This window comes from Carcharhinus amblyrhynchos, chromosome 5 (genome assembly GCF_965287045.1).
Source record: "Carcharhinus amblyrhynchos chromosome 5, sCarAmb.v2.hapA, whole genome shotgun sequence".
Taxonomy (NCBI): domain Eukaryota; kingdom Metazoa; phylum Chordata; class Chondrichthyes; order Carcharhiniformes; family Carcharhinidae; genus Carcharhinus; species Carcharhinus amblyrhynchos.
In genome coordinates this window covers 4114937-4134263 of record NC_137328.1, presented here as the reverse complement: position 1 = coordinate 4134263, position 19327 = coordinate 4114937, and the positions used below count along the sequence as shown (strand labels likewise).

At 45.7% G+C, this 19327-nt stretch overlaps 1 protein-coding gene across 4 annotated transcripts in view; it reads right to left on the bottom strand.

Moving 5' to 3' along the window:
• Positions 1 to 95: 95 nt before the first annotated feature.
• The window catches only part of LOC145342851 (tight junction protein 2-like), a 122860-nt gene continuing 103628 nt past the window's right edge, over positions 96 to 19327 (bottom strand). For all 4 annotated transcript variants that reach the window (XM_080188365.1, XM_080188364.1, XM_080188363.1 and 1 more), the window contains exons 17-23: positions 17183 to 17393; positions 14660 to 14760; positions 11737 to 11955; positions 10304 to 10417; positions 8858 to 9229; positions 2892 to 2971; positions 96 to 892 (exon numbers count right to left, since the gene is read on the bottom strand). In XM_080188365.1, coding sequence (XP_080044491.1) covers positions 706 to 892; positions 2892 to 2971; positions 8858 to 9229; positions 10304 to 10417; positions 11737 to 11955; positions 14660 to 14760; positions 17183 to 17393 — 1284 coding nt within the window. In that variant the 3' untranslated portion in view covers positions 96 to 705. The remainder of the gene's footprint in view (positions 893 to 2891; positions 2972 to 8857; positions 9230 to 10303; positions 10418 to 11736; positions 11956 to 14659; positions 14761 to 17182; positions 17394 to 19327) is intronic.

Below are 19327 nucleotides of genomic sequence, written 5' to 3'. Positions count from 1 at the left end.
ATGACAGGACTCCAGGACCAGAGAGCAAAAACACCCAGTAAAATCAGGAGGTTTTTTTAAAAAAGTACATCATAAGCACTAGGAAACAGTGGCACTTAAATACAACTTATTTTATTTGATCAGTTTAAAACCCAAGTCCATTTCAATAGGTTAGGAGACAAAATAAACATTCTGTGCGCAAAACGCACACACACCACTTATAAAACGGCAATACAAAATTAGACATCTGTTTCCTCTGGTCTGGACAAAAACTTTATACCACGATGGCCAATCAGTTAGTGAAACAAATCAACTCAAATTCCAGTGTCGTTACCATCACCAATTACACCTTTACGATCAAAATTCTTTCAAGGGAGGAGGAAAAAGGCACTTGTGCTACTGTTCAGAACTCTAATCTCTTTAGATGTCTGGCCAGTTCATATACTTAATTGTAATTTGCTCTTGAACCGTAACATAAGGACAAACTTTATTCAAATGGCAAAAAGAAACAGTAAAGGCAGTTAGAATAGCATTCATAAAGTATAAAAGTATGTTATTCCAAACAGTCCTATTAAGATAAGAATGTTGTCACAAATACACAGCGAGTCACAGTAGCTGAAGGTTCAGGAACTAATGGACCTGCTGTCCATTTCCAGCCCTTTTTTTTTCAGAAAACTAGCTCAGTTTCTTAAAAAAAAAAATCTGGATTACAAAAAATATTGCTTTTTACAATTCCGTGTCCCTGTATTTGGTTGGTTGCGATTGCTGTTGTACATAGTAACCGCGTTTCGAATGGTCGGCTAGTTGCCTGCGATACTGCTGCTCCTCTTCATCCTCCTCGTCCTCGTTGCCGTAACCAGCTCCGCTGGGGTGATGGTAGGATTGCGACGGGTGCTTCTGGGGTTCGGAAAGCCTGGATTGTTTTTTTTGAAAAAAGAAAATCATTTTTCCAGTTGCAAAAATGATCCAATAAAAAAAAACACAAGCAAAAAACGGAAAATCCGAGAACCAGCAAATGGGTGTTTGAGTTCCGAAGAGTCATACGGACTCAAACGTTAGGTGGGATTTTCCGGTGGTATCCACGCCAAGGCCAGGAATTCCCACTCAAGGTCAATGGACCTTTAAATGGTCCAAAATTCCTCCCCCGCACACAATTCTTGCAGCATGCAGAAGCGGAAAATTTATCCTATTAACTCCACTTTTTACCTTCAGGGATGCTGCCAGATGTGCTGCGTTTTTCCAGCATTTGCTGTTTTTATTGGAGACCCAACGCAGCACTCATCTGTGGCACCAATGCTTCACCTCACCTAACCGCTTACTCTAATTCAGAGTGGCGGGGATCCAGAGCCTCTCTCGACAGGCTGCACTGTGGGAGGAAACCCACGCAGACACGGAGAGAACATGCAAACTCCACACAGACAGTGACCCCATGCAGAGCCGGGCACTGTGAGGCAGCAGTGCTAACCCCTGCGCCGCTCACCATAACAAAACGACCAAATTAAAAAGATTTAGATGCTGTTTTACCTCCACTCTGGTGTTAATTTCACTCATTACTTTCCCCGTCCCCTTCATTTTCCTGGCTTTAGACCACTCAGATTTTTGCCCTTATATTAAAACAGTAACGGCATCAGGTAAGAAGCATTTCCATTGGTTGTGAAGTGCTTAGGAAGATGCAACAGGTGCTACGTAAATGCACATTCTTCCATTCAGGTTGTTTAAAAAAATTTCATTGATGGGACATGGGTGTCACTGGCTGGGCCAGCATTTATTGCCCATCCCTAGTTACCTGAGGGCAAGAGACAGTCAATCACATTGCTGTGACTCTGGAGTCACATGTAGGCCAGACCCGGTAAGGACAGCAGATTTCCTTCCCTAAAGGACATTAGTGAACCAGATGGGTTTTTCCGACTATGGTCATCAGCAGATTCTTAATTCCAGATATTTTTTATTCCATCATCTACTGTGGCGGAATGTGAACCTGGATCCCCAGAACGTTAGCTGAGTTCCTGGAATAATAGTCTAGCAATAACAGCACCAGGCCATTGCCTTCCCGGAATGTTCCGATTTTTCTTCCCGGGCCAACGCGCATTCATGACCTGCAGCTGGGAGGGGAACTGTCAAAATATCTGGATTCGTCCTTCAAATTGTCACTTCAGAAGGCCTTCATTGGTGGAAGAGGCAGTTTGGAATATCTGGGAGTTGCTGAATCGAAATACAAGGATCTTTTCCTCATCACGTCCCAGGAGTTTACAGGTTGCATGGAAAAGTAGAGGCAGGGGGAATGGGGTAGGTTTAAATGAAGCAGCTTCTCAGTTTTGTATCAGGTTATATGTATTCCACAGACAAGAAGATGTTAGACTGACGTCAGGAATAGAAGGTTATGTTTGAGGAGGTGGGAGGTGACTTATTTAAAGTAGCAGGAACCAGTTGGGTCAAATGGCCTCCTGTCTATTCCATGTGGAGTTAAAATGGGAAAAGCAGCAGCAACTGAACTAAAAAAAAAATCAGATTCTACCTTCAGACAAAAGTTTACCCACTTTGTGGGTGGACAGACTTTCAATTGGGCCACTAGATGGAGTGCCTTGCAAAGGCTTCAATTTAGGGATTTGTGTGAGACACAGAGAGAGAAAGTGAGAACTCAGTGCCCCAAACAAATCCACATCAGGGAATACAGAACATTAACCTCACTCAGTCCTTTCCAACTGTGACAACACCACAAAGCAGAGCATGTAAGATACAGATCAGCCATAATCTAACTGAACAGTAGATAAGATTCACAAAGGACCATGTGGCCCCATGCTCGGAGAGGTGACGTGCGGCATTAGCCTTGATCGAATGCTGCAGCAAATGCGATGGGCCGAATGGCCCCGATTCTGCTCCTATATCTTACAGGATACGGCACATTGTTTTACCTTTGGAGCTGGGAGTGTTCTGCTTTAGGTAGCTTCATAGGGACTGCGTAGATATCTGCGTTTCTCTGTGCTAGCTCCAGCTGTAAATACAAAAGATTTATCTTGTTAAGGTCAGCCCGCTTGGTCTCCGACTTCCAATTCACAAAATTGTTTGAAAGAACAGGGGGAGGGAGCAGGAGAGAGAGATGCAGCAACGAATCCCAAAGACAAGAGAATAATATTGTACTGTAAAGTAAAACAATACAGCGTTCTTACATGAAAGAACTCAAAGCTGTTCACAATGACATTTTTCTATGGAGTGAAACTTGTTACAGCACAGACAATGGGAGGTGGCAGCCATTTGGCCCATCATGCCTGTACTAGCTCTTTGCAAGATCCATCTATTTAATCCCACTGGCTTTATTCCTTCACCGCAATCCTACCCCATGATTATTCATCCAATTTCCTCCCACTGAATCAGATTTCACTGTTGTTTCGGGTGGAACATTTCAGATTAGAACAAATTGGTTGTGCAAAACAAAAACTCCTCAGTTCCCACCTGGCTCTTTTGTCAATTGCCTCAAATTTGGTAAGGAATACTGGTAACCAAATTTAATAAATAAGGACCGCCTTGAAGTAATCGCCAAAACACACTGAGCAATTCAACACAAGGAACTTGCTCCTAAAACATTGGCCATGAGTGCAAAACTTGTTCAGCGAATCCACATATTAACCCAAGGTTAGTTCTTCAAGAGGCAGTGGGCACTCCGACATAAGGGCTGGAATTCTCTGGCCAGTCATGCTGGTGGGATTCTCCAGTCCCGCTGCAGTGAATGGAGATTTGGCTGAGCGCCAAATTCTTCATCCTCACTTGCAGCAGCGGCAGGGAGTAACTGGCTGGAAAATTCCGGCCAAGGAACCTCCTCCTCCCGGCTTTCAATTCTAGCCATAAGGAGAGAACAATAATTCCCCGCAAAGACATACGTCCAACCAAGGAGGGATGGAAAGTTCAGAGAGGGCGGGGGGGGGGGGGGGGGGGGATATCTCTGGGCAACTGCTAACGTGCCCACTGGAAAGAATCTGAAAATAAGGCTAATTTTGCACAAATTGCAATGGGGTTCTATTACATCACAGGATGAGGCCATTCAGGCCCTCATGCCTGTGCCAGCACTCTGAACAAGCAATGCACCTTGTGCCATTCTCCCTGCACATTCTTCCTTCATAGATAGCGGTCTAATCCATCGTCCCAAAACCTGAATGCCTCGATTAAACCTGCCTCCAAACCAAGGAAGCACCTTCCAGATTTAAAGTTAGTGTCACAAGTAGGCGTACATTAACACCACAATGAAGTTACTGTGAAAATCCCCTCTTCGCCACACTCTGGCACCTGGGTTGGGTACACTGGAGGGAGAACTTAGCATGGCCAACACACCTAACCAGCACGTCATTGGACTGTGGGAGGAAACTCTCACAGAAATTGAAGACAGGTCCCTGGAGCTGTGAGGCAGCATTGCTAACCATTGCCACATATTTAATCACTGTGTAAAACGTTTTGCCTCGTGTATCCATTGCTACTTTGCCTTTTATCTTCAGCTTGGTTCTGGTGTTTATGAACATCTCTTAACAAATCTCTCAACCCTCTCATCTCCAAGGAAAACAGACCACACTTCTCCAGTCTACCCACAAAACCTACCCCCATTATCCCTGTGCATTTTTTTCTGCGCCCTTTCCAAGGCCTTCATATCCTTCCTAAAGGATGCTGCCCAGAACTGAATGCAATACTCCAGTTAAACCAGGTAACTGGTGAGAAGGCAGAGTTAAATCAAGCAGTTTTAAATCTTCTGCTTCAGTGGCCATTCCTCATTACTTACAAGAGCTTCATGAATAATTTTCAGCTCTCTTGCACATCAAGTGGATTCTGGTTTCCACGGCTGATGGAACTTCAATAGTTGCGCTCAACATCATTTGCTCATTTTGCTGGAAGTTGCTAATTGAATGGACATTCCATTAATTAAGGGACACTGAGGTAGGTTTGAGCCTTCACCCACCCAGTGGCCATCGAGCGGAACGCACCATTACGCTTGACGGCACCCAGTGAATTTTCACGCCATAAAGATCAGCAAGAGGAAAACATTGACCAAGAACTTGTGTTTATAATCACACCTTTCACGTTGAAAGCATCCTGAACAATTTACAGAAGTAGCTATCAGATACAGTTTGACACCATGCCACATGGTGTCGGACAAGACATTCGCCACCTTGACTCGGAAATATATCTCTGTTCCTTCACTGCCGCCATGTCAAAATCCTGGAACTCCCTCCCTAACAGCACTGTGGGTGTATCTACACCACTTGGGCTGCAGTGGTTCAAAGTGTCTCACCAGCACCTTAGAAATGGACAATAAATAAGATATAGGAGCAGAATTAGGCCATTCAGCCCATTGATTCTGCTCTGTCATTCGATCATGACCGATATGCTCCTCATCCCCATAGCCAATTAAAAATCTAACTCCTTAAATGTACTCTCAGCCCCAGTATCCCTGCACTTTGGGATAGCAAATTCCACAGCTTCGCAACCCTTTGGAGGAGAAGTAGTTTCTCCTCATCTGTTTTAAATTTTATCCTAAGACAGTGACCTCTCGTCCTAGAACGCCCCACAGGGGGAAGCATCCCCTCGACTTTATCCACACGTGACTGGCCTAGCCAGCAACGGCCATACCTCATGAATGAATTAAAAACATTTTCTAAAGCTTGATCAAATCAATAGGTTTTTAGGCGTCTTAAAAAGGCACAAAGTTAGAGATGGAGGAGGAGAGATTGAAGGAGGAAATGACACTGCTTAGGGCCTAGGCAACCGAAGGCACTGCCACCATTAAAAACAGTCACCAATAATGCTGATATTCTGGGAGAAAGAGGGGGGGCAGCGAACCGAACGGAAGAACAGATTCAGATGTTTCCTGTCCTTGTGGGGAAATCCCGAACTGGAGCAGAGTTTAAATAAAGGGGTCTCCCTTGAAGATTTTATTCCTTCATGGGCGTCGGGGCATTTATTGCCCATCCCCAATTGCCCCTTGAATGGAGTAGCTTGCATCAGAGGAAAGTAAGGAGTCACACGTAGGCCAGACTGGGAAAGGATGGCAGATTTCCTTTCCCAAAGGACATTTTTACAATTTATATCTTAGTAGCACAAGTAGGCTTACATTAACACTGCAATGAAGTTACTGTGAAAATCCCCCAACCACCACACTCCTGTTCGGGGACACTAAAGGGAGAATTTAGCATGGCCAATGCACCTAACCAGCATGTCTCTCCGACTGTGGGAGGAAACCCACGCAGACGTGGGGTGGCACGGTAACACAGTGGTTAGCACTGCTGCTTTACAGCTCCAGGGTTCGATTCCTGGCTCAAGTCACTGTCTGTGTGGAATTTGCACATTCTCATAAGAGCATAAGAAATAGGAGGAGTAGGCCATCTAGCCCTTCGAGCCTGCCCCGCCATTCAATAAGATCATGGCTGATCTGTTGTGGCTCAGTTCCACTTTCCCGCCCTCTCCCCATAACCCTTAATCCCCTCTCTTATCAAAAACCCATCAACTCGCATCTTAAAAATATTTAGCGAGGCAGCCTCCACCATTTCAACAGGCAGAGAATTCCAGAGATTCACCACCCTTTGAGTGAAGAAGTTCCTCCTCAACTCTGTTCTAAACCGCCCCCCCTTTATCTTGAGGCTGTGCCCCCGAGTCCTACTGTCCTTTCTGAGCGGGAAGAGTCTCTCCACCTCTATCCTATCCATCCCATTCATCATCTTATACGTCTCAATGAGATCTCCCCTCATTCTTCTAAACTCTAATGAGTACAAGCCTAGTTTATTCAGCCTCTCCTCATAGCTCAATCCCCTCAACTCCGGTATCAGCCTAGTAAACCTCCTCTGCACTCCCTCCAAGGCCAAAATATCCTTGCGTAAGTACGGCGACCAAAACTGCACACAGTACTCCAGCTGCGGCCTCACCAATGCCCTATACAGCTGCAGCAAGACCTCCCTACTTTTATATTCAATCCCCCTCGCTATGAAGGCCAGCATCCCATTCGCCTTCCTGACCACCTGCTGCACCTGCAAGCTGGGTTTTTGCGACTCATGCACAAGGACCCCGAGGTCCCTCTGCACCGTCGCCTGCTGCAGTTTTTCGCCACGTAAGTAATAATCCTTCCTACCATTATTCCTACCAAAGTGGACCACCTCGCACTTGCCAACATTAAATTCCATTTGCCAGTTCCTGGCCCATTCGCCCAGCCTATCTAGATCCTTCTGCAGACTCTCCACACCCTCCGCGCAATTTGCCGTTCCACCAATCTTGGTGTCATCAGCAAATTTCGACACCCTGCACTCGGTTCCCTCCTCCAGATCATCTATATAAATGGTAAAAAGCTGAGGCCCCAGCACCGACCCCTGGGGCACTCCACTAGTCACCATCCGCCAATCCGAATAGCACCCATTGACCCCCACTCTCTGCCTCCTATTTGACAACCAATCCTCTATCCACGCTAACACCCTACCCCCAACTCCATGTCCCCTGGCCTTCTGCAATAACCTCGTGAGGTACCTTATCAAACGCCTTCTGAAATTCTCCTCGTGTCTGTGTGGGTTTCCTCTGGGTGCTCCCGTTTCCTTGCAGTCCAAAGGTGTGTGGATTCAGTTGATTGGCTGTGCTAAGAAGTTGCCCCTTAGTGTCCAGGGATGTGTAGGTTAGAGGGATTAGTGGGTATAATACGTAGGGATACGGGGATGGGCCTGGGTGGGATTTTGTTCGGTGCAGACTCGATGGGCCGAAGGGCCTCTTTCTTCATTGTAGGGGTCTATGATTCAGACACGGGGAGAACGTGCAGACTCTGCACAGACAGACACAGTGACCCAAGCCAGGAAATCGATCCTGGGTTCCTGGCACTGTGAGGCAGCAGTGCTAACCACTGTGCCACCCTTGTGAATTAGTGAACCAGATGGATTTTTACGACAAATCGATAATAGTTTCAGTGAACAGTCACAGACTAGCTTTCAAATCCAGACTTAAATTGAATTTAAACTCCACCAGCTGTCGGGGTGGGATTTGAACCCGTGTCCCCAGGGCAATAGCCTGAACTTCTGGATTACTGGGCCAGGTGACATCACCACAACATCATCCGTCTCCTCCCGATGGAGAGGGGGATGAATTTCTTCTCAGGATTGTTCGAGTTTGGACTGGAGGCTGGGTCAGTGAATTTTAAGGCAGAGTTAGACAGATTTCTGATTAAGAAGGGGATCGAGAGTTATGGGGACAGACAGGAAAGTGGAGTTAAGGCCATATGACCCATGATCTCATTGGATGATGGGTGGAATAGGTCTGATTTGATTTATTATTGTCACATGAATTGCGCTAGTGAAAAATATTGTTTCTTGTGCACTATTCAAGGCAGAATGGTGGCACAGTGGTTAGCACTGGTGTCTCACAGCACCAGGGACCCTGGGTTTGATTCCCAGCTTGGGTCACTGTGGAGTTTGCACATTCTCCCCGTGTCTGCATGGGTTTCCTCTGGGTGCTCCAGTTTCCTCCCACAGTCCAAAAGAAGTGCAGGTTAGGTGGATTGCTGTGCTAAATTGCCCCTTAAAACGTCAGGGAAACTAGGTGGGGTAAATGCATAGGATTATGGGGAAGGGGCAGATTTGATTCCCAGCTTGGACCACTGTCTGTCTGTCCAGAGTTTGTATGTTCTTCCCGTTTTGCATTGGTTTCCTCCAGGTTTCTTCCAAGATCGGAAAGACATACTGGGTAGGTGCATTGGCCATGCTAAATTCTCAGCAGTGCAGACATGATGGGCCGAATGGCCTCCTTCTGCACTGTAGGATTCTAAAATGCCGTTCATAAAGTACACAGGGGAGATGGAAAGGGGCCCAATGGCCTCTCTTGGGCCTATTTCCGAGATAGTGATGATAAAGAGGTGTTTGAACCGCCTTACCCGTGCGTTTTGCGCCTCCTGAAGCTCTTGCAGTCTCTGTGCCCGAGCTTTGTGATCCAGTTTCTCAAATATTTTCACTTTGCCCAGGACGGACTGCTGCTCTCCACCGTCCCCCAGTTCCTCCGTCTCCTCCCCTTCGTCCTCGGGAGGGGGTTGCACAGCCGGGGCGGGCGGTTTGATCGCCGTCCGTATCCCGAAGCTGGGTTTCAAAGCCACGGGAGGGGGCTGCGGCTTGGAGGGAGGGGTCTCCTGACCGCGGGGGTGCTCGCTGCTCCCAGGGCTCGGGCTGCTGTACTGAGAATCGTACCCGCGGCTGGAATCGTGGTACTGCCGTGGGGGCTCCTTCACGTAGGAGTGTGCCTCAGCTTTCGGCTACAGGGGTTAGAAAGAAGGTGCACAGTCAGATCCCATACGTTTACTCATGGCGTTCAACTGCGACAATATACCAAAAAAAAACTTTCATTTCAATTCAGAGTTCCCGCACACCAAGATCCTCAAGGTGAGAGCAGCAGGATAATCTGGGTTAGGCAACAAATTGGAAAATGCCAGGAATACTCAGCAGGTCCGTGCAGAGGGAACCAGAGTTAGCAATACAGGTTGATGACATTGTAACAGCAAAAGATCTAACAGGATTTAAATAAGTACAGAGAGGGGGGGGAGAAAGAACTAAATGTCTGTGATAGAAAGCGGGAGAGATTACAGTTAAGCTCGTTATATCTGCCACCTTCCTCCATTCGTGGCCCTGAGCTCGCTCTCTCCAAGATGCTGCTTTTTTAAAGTCCACCTCTTGGCCACTGCTTTGGTCATCTATTCTCCCCCCCCTCCCAATCTCTCCTTTGGTAGTTCTGTGTCAAATTTAGTTTTATAAAACATCCTGGTGAAGTGTTTTGGGATTTTTAACCACATTAATGGCACTGTTCCCAAGACACTTCACGAGAGCAGCAGAGAAATCAGACATGGAGCCACACCAAGAGATATTAGAACAACGGACCAAGACGTTTTAAAAAGCCTACAGAAGAAAAGAGAGAGAGAGAGAGAGAGAGAGAGAGAGAGAGAGAGAGAGATCAATAAATTTAGGGAGGGAATTCCAGAGCTCAGACAGCTGAAGACACAGTTGCCAATGATGGAGCAATTAAATCAGGGATATCTGATGATGTTAGAATTGGAAGAGCGCAGAGGTCTCAGCAGGTTGTCACGCTGGAAGAGTTTTGGAAATAGGAAGCAGGGAGACCATGCAGGGATTGGAAAAGAGTGGGAGTTTTACAATTGGGACATTGTTGGACTTGGAGCAGGTCAACAAGTACAGGGAGGGGGGGTTCTTTCGGGTCAAACCAAGTAGACAAACTCAAATTACATTAGGATGATTCCTGCTCAACAATCAGTGTAACTAATGCATGAGCTGACCCTGGGCAAAAAAAAAAATCAAAAATCAATAACACCCATTACCTTTGGAGGTTCAGGCTTAAAATCTGGAGGGGGGCTGGGATCTCTTAGGACTTCCCGACTACCTGCTCTCCTCATCTGGCCTCTCGCTACAGCTGGCTCCGGACTCTGTTTCCACTGTAAACAAAAACACGTCACAGAGAGGCTGAGGGGGATTTGTGCAACAACTTTGGCGATACAAATGTCAACAAGTAATTCCATAAAAACTAGAAGAAAGATTAACAATTATAACTCAACCATTTCCAGTGACCCAATCTCAATGGTATGAATCACACTCCGAGAAAGAAAATTCTCCTTGTCTCTGTTTTAAATTCCAATTCTCTTTACCGAGTGGTGCACTAAGGCGGACTTTCATCTGTCTCCATATCTACGTCACCACTCTGCACAACTCCAATCTTGTGGCAATAAAAATACAAATTAAAAATCCAATAGCAGACTTGACAACATGGATATTGAAGTGAGAAACTAAATGGGAGAATTTAAAATTAGGGAACACAGTTTAAGCAAAAGGGGTCTCTCGTTTAACGCAGAAAGAGGTCTTGTGATGCAGTGCATTAGCATCCCTGCCTCTGAAGAAGATGCTCTGGGTTCAAGTCCCATCCCAGCACTTGATGGCCAAGGAAAGTGCACTCAATGCATCAAACAAGCTTAGTGCTAACCTACAACATCCTTCCAAAAATGCCAATGGCTGGCGGCAAGAGCAGGAGACACTCCTGGTCAGTTACACTTGGAGTGGCACCTCTCAAGCTACAAGCTCCCTGGCAACAGACTAGTGACCTGTTCTGGGGATTATTAGATATCAAGACAGATGAAATTCTGCCTTAGGTGGAGAAAATTGGAATTTAAAACAGATGGGAGAATTTTCTTTCTCGGAGTGTTGTTAATCTGTGGAAATCCCTTCCCCAGAGGGAAGAGGAGGCTGGCTCACTCAAACAGGAAAGTAGAGTAGAGTTGAAGCCACAAATCAGAATCAGCCCTGATTTTATCACACGGCAGAGATGGAACGGCCTACTCCTAATTTATATGCAACATACAAAAATAAAAAGACATTCATAATAAAAACGTGCCAAGAAACCTCAAGTGCACCAGGCAAGTGAGGCTACAAGTTCATAGGGTCAACGTGGAGCATCTAAAACTGGGGGTGATAAATGCAAGATGATTTCCAGTAAATTCAACTGGAATTTCAGGAAGAACTTCCTAGAGTGTGCAATTCGTTACCACATGGAGACGATGAACTGAAGAGCAATGTTTATGGGGAAGCTGGATAAAGAAGGATGTTGCTAGTGTGAGGTGAAGAGAGGTTGGAGTTAACCAACATTTAACCCATGTTGGTTAAAATGGTTGGTATCTGTGCTGTAAATTCTTGTGTACAATGCTTGGATAGAGCACCCTCCGTGTTTGAAGGTTAATACACAGCCCGATTGTGTTGCCCTCACCTCTTCGACCGGCTCTGAGGATCTCGCAACAGAAGAGACATGAGGCTCGTTGATTGGTTCATCCAGCTCGTTGTCTGTGTAGGCTCCACCCTCTGTGTCTGTATCGTCATAGTCACTCATTAATCGGCTGTCACAGCTCAGGTAGTCCGCTCCCATGGCTGACAGATAGGACATGCGGTCGTCAGGCATCTCCAGGTCTTCATCTCCAAGTCCATCCGCCTAAATTAAAAAACAGGGCAAGGTAAAGCATTACACAAACAGAAACAGCAACTATTTCCCACCCAGATGTCCGAAATATGGCCGTTCCCAACCTTCCCCACAAAAAGCAAACGACCTTTCGCTGCTCGTTTGGGGAAAGCGGGTAGAGACAGAGGGGGGAGATTTACAATCATGCTTCCACTTAAGAGGATGTGGGATTCCTCCAATTATCCCCCAGGGATTTTGTAATATCTCCGTTCCCCTCCAAAGCAAGTGAAAAGTGTGCGGTTGGGCCATGTTCTGGGTGGGAAGAGGTTAAAAAGGTGAGCACTGCCTCTTAACAGCAAGCTGGATTTTCCCAACAAAACCCAAAAATGTTGATCATAATCTGATATAATACCGGCTGACTTAGAACACCAACTGTGGCTTTCAACACCACGGCCATTGCAAATAGTTGTGAGGAAGCGCCTCAAAAAGAATTCAACATGATTTAAAAATAGGAAGACAAAGCCAAGAGCACTCAATGACAGCAGGGACCAATGCAGTCCAGTGGCTCAGCAAACTCTCCAAATTCAATGTAGCACCAACTAATTTCTATTAATCAAAACAGGGACTTGATGGTTTGAGTTATAAAGGAGAGGCTGGATAGACTGGGACTCTTTCCCCTGGAGCGCAGTGCGCTTAGGGTGATCTTACACAGAGATCTATATAATGAGAGGCACAGATCAACTAGATAGTCAACATCTTTTCCCAAAAGGTAGGGGAGTCTAAAACTAGAGGGCCTAGGTTTAAGGCGAGAGGGGAGAGATACAAGAGGATCCAGAGGGGCAACATTTTTCACACAGAGGGTGGCGAGTGATGATCTGATAGATGATCTGGAGGAGGGAACCGAGTGCAGGGTGTCGAAATTTGCTGATGACACCAAGATTGGGGGAAAGGCAAATTGTGCGGAGGGTGTGGAGAGTCTGCAGAAGGATCTAGATAGGCTGGGCGAATGGGCCAGGAAATGGCAAATGGAATTTAATGTTGGCAAGTATGAGGTGGTCCACTTTGGTAGGAAGAATGGTAGGAAGGACTATTACTTACGTGGCGAAAAACTGCAGCAGGCGACGGTGCAGAGGGACCTCGGGGTCCTTGTGCATGAGTCGCAAAAACCCAGCTTGCAGGTGCAGCAGGTGGTCAGGAAGGCGAATGGGATGCTGGCCTTCATAGCGAGGGGGATTGAATATAAAAGTAGGGAGGTCTTGCTGCAGCTGTATAGGGCATTGGTGAGGCCGCAGCTGGAGTACTGTGTGCAGTTTTGGGCGCCGCACCTACGCAAGGATATTTTGGCCCTGGAGGGAGTGCAGAGGAGGTTTACTAGGCTGATACCGGAGTTGAGGGGGTTGAGCTATGAGGAGAGGCTGAATAAACTAGGCTTGTACTCGTTAGAGTTTAGAAGAATGAGGGGAGATCTCATTGAGACGTATAAGATGATGAATGGGATGGATAGGATAGAGGTGGAGAGACTCTTCCCGCTCAAAAAAGACAGTAGGACTAGGGGGCACAACCTCAAGATAAAGGGGAGGCGGTTTAGAACGGAGTTGAGGAGGAACTTCTTCACTCAAAGGGTGGTGAATCTCTGGAATTCTCTGCCCGTTGAAGTGGTGGAGGCTGCCTCGCTAAATATTTTTAAGAAGCAGGTTGATGGGTTCTTGATAAGAGAGGGGATTAAGGGTTATGGGGAGAGGGCGGGAAAGTGGAACTGAGCCACAACAGATCAGCCATGATCTTATTGAATGGCGGGGCAGGCTCTAAGGGCTGGATGGCCTACTCCTGCTCCTATTTCTTATGTTCTTATGTTCTTATGAGTGTCTGGAACAAGCTGCCAGAGATAGTAAGAGAGGCTGGTACAATATTGCCTTTGAAAAAGCATTTAGACAGCTACATGGATAAGTTGGATATAGAGGGATATGGGACAAACGTGGGCAATTGGGACTAGCTTAGAGGTTTTAAGCAATAGGCGGCATGGATAAATTGGGTCAAAAGGGCCTGTTTCCATGCTGTAAACCCCTATGACTCAGGAGCCTGTACAGTGTGGTGCAGTTAACAAAGCAAACTTGGATAGTACATTGGGAAAATCCTCCAACAGTGAGGCACAAAAAAAAGCTACGAGCTATTAATACTTTTGGGAGATTTGAGCGTGACTATGATTAATTAATGAGACAGGCTAGAGGGAAACAAAGTGCAAGATTAGCTAAGATCATTGAAGTTTACTGGGGAGGCAACCACAAAAGAAAAAAAACAAGAAACTTGCACTTAATTGAAATGTAGTTTGATCTAAAATGAATGGATGAGTAGATGGTGGAGCGGAAAGAGAAAATAAAAAAAAACACAGAACAAGACTTACTCTTATCCAATTTTCTCTTAAGAGGAGCAGCCTGTACATCTTCTTAAATGCGATCATTCTTTTGCAACACAAATGTGTTAATTACTAACTAGCATAGCTCAAATTCTTCAATAAAATATGATAGAACGAAGAAGTTTTGACTCAATTAGCTAAAACAAAAAGATATTAGGGCATTGACTAAACATCCCTTTTCGCTGAAACTGCAGAGAATTGCCCTCTGAAGATCTACACTACGACTTGTACACAGACTGTATCATTAACATCCAGAAGCTAGTTACAATCAGCCTCATTTAAAAATGAGCTCTCAGTGAGGTGGAAGACTCATCCAATGCATACCTTGCCTTCCGAAACCCAAACAGCAGAAGCCTGGTGATCTCTTATCAGATCCTTCAGCAAGCCGTACCAGCCATCATGGGAGGAATTCAGGTCAATGGTCTCTGTAATATTTAAAAAAAAAACAGAAATAAAAAAGTTCTCCCTCTTCCATACAAGGATTTGGAAGCAATTACAAATCACCAAGAGACAAATGAAAAATTTGATAGTGAGCGAATCCTCGATCCACTCGTATTCATGCTCCATCCATATTAGCAGTTCTAGGTAGATCTTCAGCCGAATACAGAGCAGCACAGAATGCACAATAAAGACCATTCGGCCCAATTGGGCTATAATGGCAATACTCCCATCCTTTTAAATACAGCAAATTGACATCAGGATTAAACTAGTCCTTGTCTTGCACCTCTCCTCTCTGTTGCAATGTCACTCTCAGCCACCCCAATATACAGGGCTGGGAGGACAATGTGGCAATGAGTTCCACAGATTCACCACCCTCTAGCAATTTTAAAGGAATGTCCCTTCACTCTGGAGGTTGTGCCCTCAACTTCCCATCTCTCCACTAATTGAAACATTCTAACCACGTCCACTCTACCTAGGCTCTCAGTATTCTGCAAGTTTCAAATAGATTCCCCCTCATTCTTCTAAACTCCATCGAGTATAGACCCAGGTTCCTCAACTGCTCCAATTCCGAGATTCCCCACTTCCTCAACAGCTCTGATTCTGAGATTCCCCACTTCCTCAACACTAGCCGTCCCTCTACATAGCTTTGTATCATCCACAAATTTAGCAACCCATGCCCCAGTTCTGCCTTCCAGATCATTATTGCATATAGTGAAAAGTTGCAGTCCCAACAGTGAGCCCTGTAGAACACCACTCATCGCTTGGTGGGGGAGATCTCGCCCAGCTTTGACTTTCCAGCCAACTGAATCTTTAATCATGATAATGTGACATCATCCATCAAGGAAGATGTCCAAGCCTCAGTGGGGTTGCCAGCCAATAGGAGACTGGCAGCTCTGCTGTGCCATCAGTGCCACAGGGAGAGGTGGTCACTGCCGGTACTGCAGGAGGAAACGACCATGGATACCCAGAATGCTAGGATGTCACTAAACCCTGTGAGTGGGTGTGGGGGTGGACACCGAGGGAAAATTGAGGAGGCTGGGGGTCTCCAATTGGGACCAGAGGCCTGTATAATCCAGCCCATAGAATGACGTGGATAAATCATGTTTTAATTTAAAATCAAAAGCTTCTAATCCTAAAAAAAAAGATTTTCTTTTCATGTTATGATCTTTGGCTGATTGCATAAAAGGAGACAGACTTGCATTGATATAGTGCCTTTCACAACCACTGGGATGTCTCAAAAGCCTTTGACAGCCAATGTTACATTTGAAGTGCAGCCACTTTTGTAATTAGGAAACGCATCAGCCAATTTGTGCACAGCAAGATCCAACAAAACAGCAACGTGATAATGACCAGGGAATCAATTTTGGGGATGTGACTTGAGGGGGCAAATATTAGTGAGGACACTGGGAAGGACTTCCCTGCTCTTCTTCAACTCAGTGCCATGGGACCGTTTACACCCACCAAAACAGGCAGATGGGGCCTCGGTTAAATGCTTTATCCAAAAAAAACAAGCAGCACCCATGACAATGCAGCACTCACTCAGCAATGCATTGTGGTGTGAAAGTAGATTTTTATGCTAGAGTCCTAAAGTGGGACTTGAACATGGAACCTTGGTTACTGGGAAAACAAGAACCATAGACTGAAGGAAATAAGCACATAAGAACTAGGAGCGGGAGTGGGCCATTCGGCCCACTAAGCCTGCTCCTCCATTCAACAAGATTATGGCTGATCTGATTGTAACCTCAACCCCACATTCCTGCCTATCCCTGATAACCTTTTAATCCGTGCTTAACAAGAATCTTTCAAGCTTTGCTTTAAAAATATTAAAAAAACTCTGCTTCCACTGCTTTGTGGCGGCGGGGGGGAAAAGAGTATCCAGAGACTCACCACCTAAAAATTTCTATTCATCTCTAGCTTAAATGAGCAACCCTTTATTTTTAAACAATCACTCCTAGCTCTGACAAAGGGTCATCTAGACTCAAAACATTGGCTCGACTCACTCTCCACAGAAAAGGTCAGACCCGCCAAAATTTTCCAGGATTTTTCTGTTTATGTTTCAGATTCCAGCATCCGCAGCGATTTATTCTTAATCTCCAACAAGAGGAAACATCCTCTCCATATCCACCCAATCATTAGCCCTCGGGATCTTAAAGTTTTCGATTAAGTTGCCTCCAATTCTAAACTCCAGTGGATACAAACCCAACCCCTCCAACCTTTCCTCATAAAAGATAACCTGCCCATTCCTTTTGTAGTTTCTTGCAGGAGCAATACCAAGCTGTGATACAACCAGGAAGAAGGCTTTCTATGGTGCATCTGTAACGTTTTCTTTAAAAAAAATGTCGGTGCAGACTCGATGGGCCAAATGGCCACCTACACCACAGGGATTCCATATCTAATATTTCTTACCTGTGAAGAGGTGAGAACAGCTCTTCCTCAGTTTGACAGCCTGATCATAGAGCTTCTTGGAGCTCTTGCTGGATCCTGGGCTCAGTCGCTGTCTCATTGTTTTAACACCTTGCTTGCTGTCTGGGTTGAAGAAGATGACAATGGGATACCATTGTGTGTAGTTGAGCAGATCCACAGCCTTCGGAGTTACATCCAGTAACGCATGTTTCTCCTGTTCACGGGAGGCAGACAACAAATCTCAGAAACACACTACAGAAATAAAAGGCATCTTTGCAGAGAAGAATCGCAAGAACATGGGGGAATTGGGTGGCCCGTTTCCCCAAGTGTGTTCCACCAATCTGTTAGATCATGGCTAATCTGTATATTATCACCATTAACCCATCTGTAACCCCTACCCAGTAGAAATCTACTCAATCCCAGTTTTATTGTTTCAGTGGCTCCCAGCATCAACAGCTCTGGGTTCTGTTTTTCCCACCACCCTGTGCGAGATTATTACTATTCTTTGCAATTTATTCTTGGTGCCTGAAGTGACAATCACAATCTTTTGTCCATGTTTGAACCATGGCTGTAATGAGGTCAGGAGCTGAGTGACTGTGGTTGAACTCAAAATGAGCATTTGTGAGGAGGTTATTGCCAAGTGCCACTTGATAGCACTGCTGAGGACCCCTTCCATCACTTTACTGAAGAGAATAGACCAATGGGGTGGTAATTGGCAAGGCTGGATTTGCTCCTGCTTTTTGAGTACAGGACTTATCTGGACAATTCTCCACATTGCAGTACGGTGGCACAGAAGGTTAGCACTGCTGCCTCACAGCGCCAGGGACCTGGGTTTGATTCCCAGTTTGTTTGGGTCACTGTCTGTGCAGAGTTTGCACGTTCTCCCCTTGTCTGGGTTTCCTCCCACACTCCAAAGACGTGATATTGGCCAATGTTAGGTTGATCAGAGGGAATAGCAGGGTAAATATGTGGGGTTATGGGGATAGGGCCTGGCTGGGATTATGGTTGGTGCAGACTTAATGGGTCAAATGGTCTCCTTCTGCACTGTGGAGATTCTGTGATCGCTGGGTAGGTGCTGGTGTTGTAGCTGTACTGGAACAGCTTGGTTAGGGGCAAGGCGAGTTTGGGGGTGCAAGACTTCTGTAATATTGTCAGAGCCCCTCTGCCTTTGCAGTATCTCATGTCTTCAGCCATTTCATGATGTGGAGTGAATCAAATTGGTTGAAGACTGGCACCGGAGATGCTGGGGACCACTGGAGGCAGCAGAGATGGATCATCCACTCGGCACTTCTGGCTGTAGATTGCTGCAAATACTTCAGCCTTTTCTTTTGCACTGATATACTGGGCTCCTCCATCCCTGAGGGTGGGGATATTCATGGAGCCTCCTCCAGTGAGTTGCTTAATAGTCCACCACCATTCCCAACTGGATGTGGCAGCATCGCAGAGCTTAGATCTGATCCACCTGCAGGTTGTGAAAGGTGCTATATAAATTAAAGTCTTTTTTCTTTATGGTTGCCTTCCCTTCCTCTTTAGAGAGGAATCTATTTGGTAGAAACAAAATCCTGGTGTGTTTATAAAATGAGTAATTGAAACTGGCACAGAAGAGTTAAAGTCTAAATTATAGCTAGAACCTTTCTATAGAAAGGATTACTCAGCTCAATAAATGGCATTCAAAACATGCAGGTCAGGTATTCACTCCTTCCAAACTCATCCATCAATGTCGAGAGAAATAGAGGTCACAAGACTTCCTCTATCTCAAGAGAAGTACGTCCTCTCCAACATCCACTCCCCACCCATAGTGAACACACACAAATGTGTGATCTAAGGTTTAAAGGATTTCTGTTTCATGTAGGTTTGGTATGAGGCTTTGTAGAGAGGGCTGGACAGGCCTGTGGCTGAAAGGTAAAGGCAGGGAAGAGTTCAGGATGTCAGAGAATGAAGATAGGGATTTTTCAGCTCTCAGAAGGATACAAGGCTATTGGGACAGTACTTAGCCATATGCTCAGTTTTAGGACTCATTATAGGTAACGTGCTCAGTTTAGTGGCATTGCTATGGACACTGAGATAGAAGTGTGGTTATTTTTGGGTATCTTGGGGAGGTAAGAATTGGACAAGAAGCAGAATGCACAAGTTTTCACTGGAAGTAAA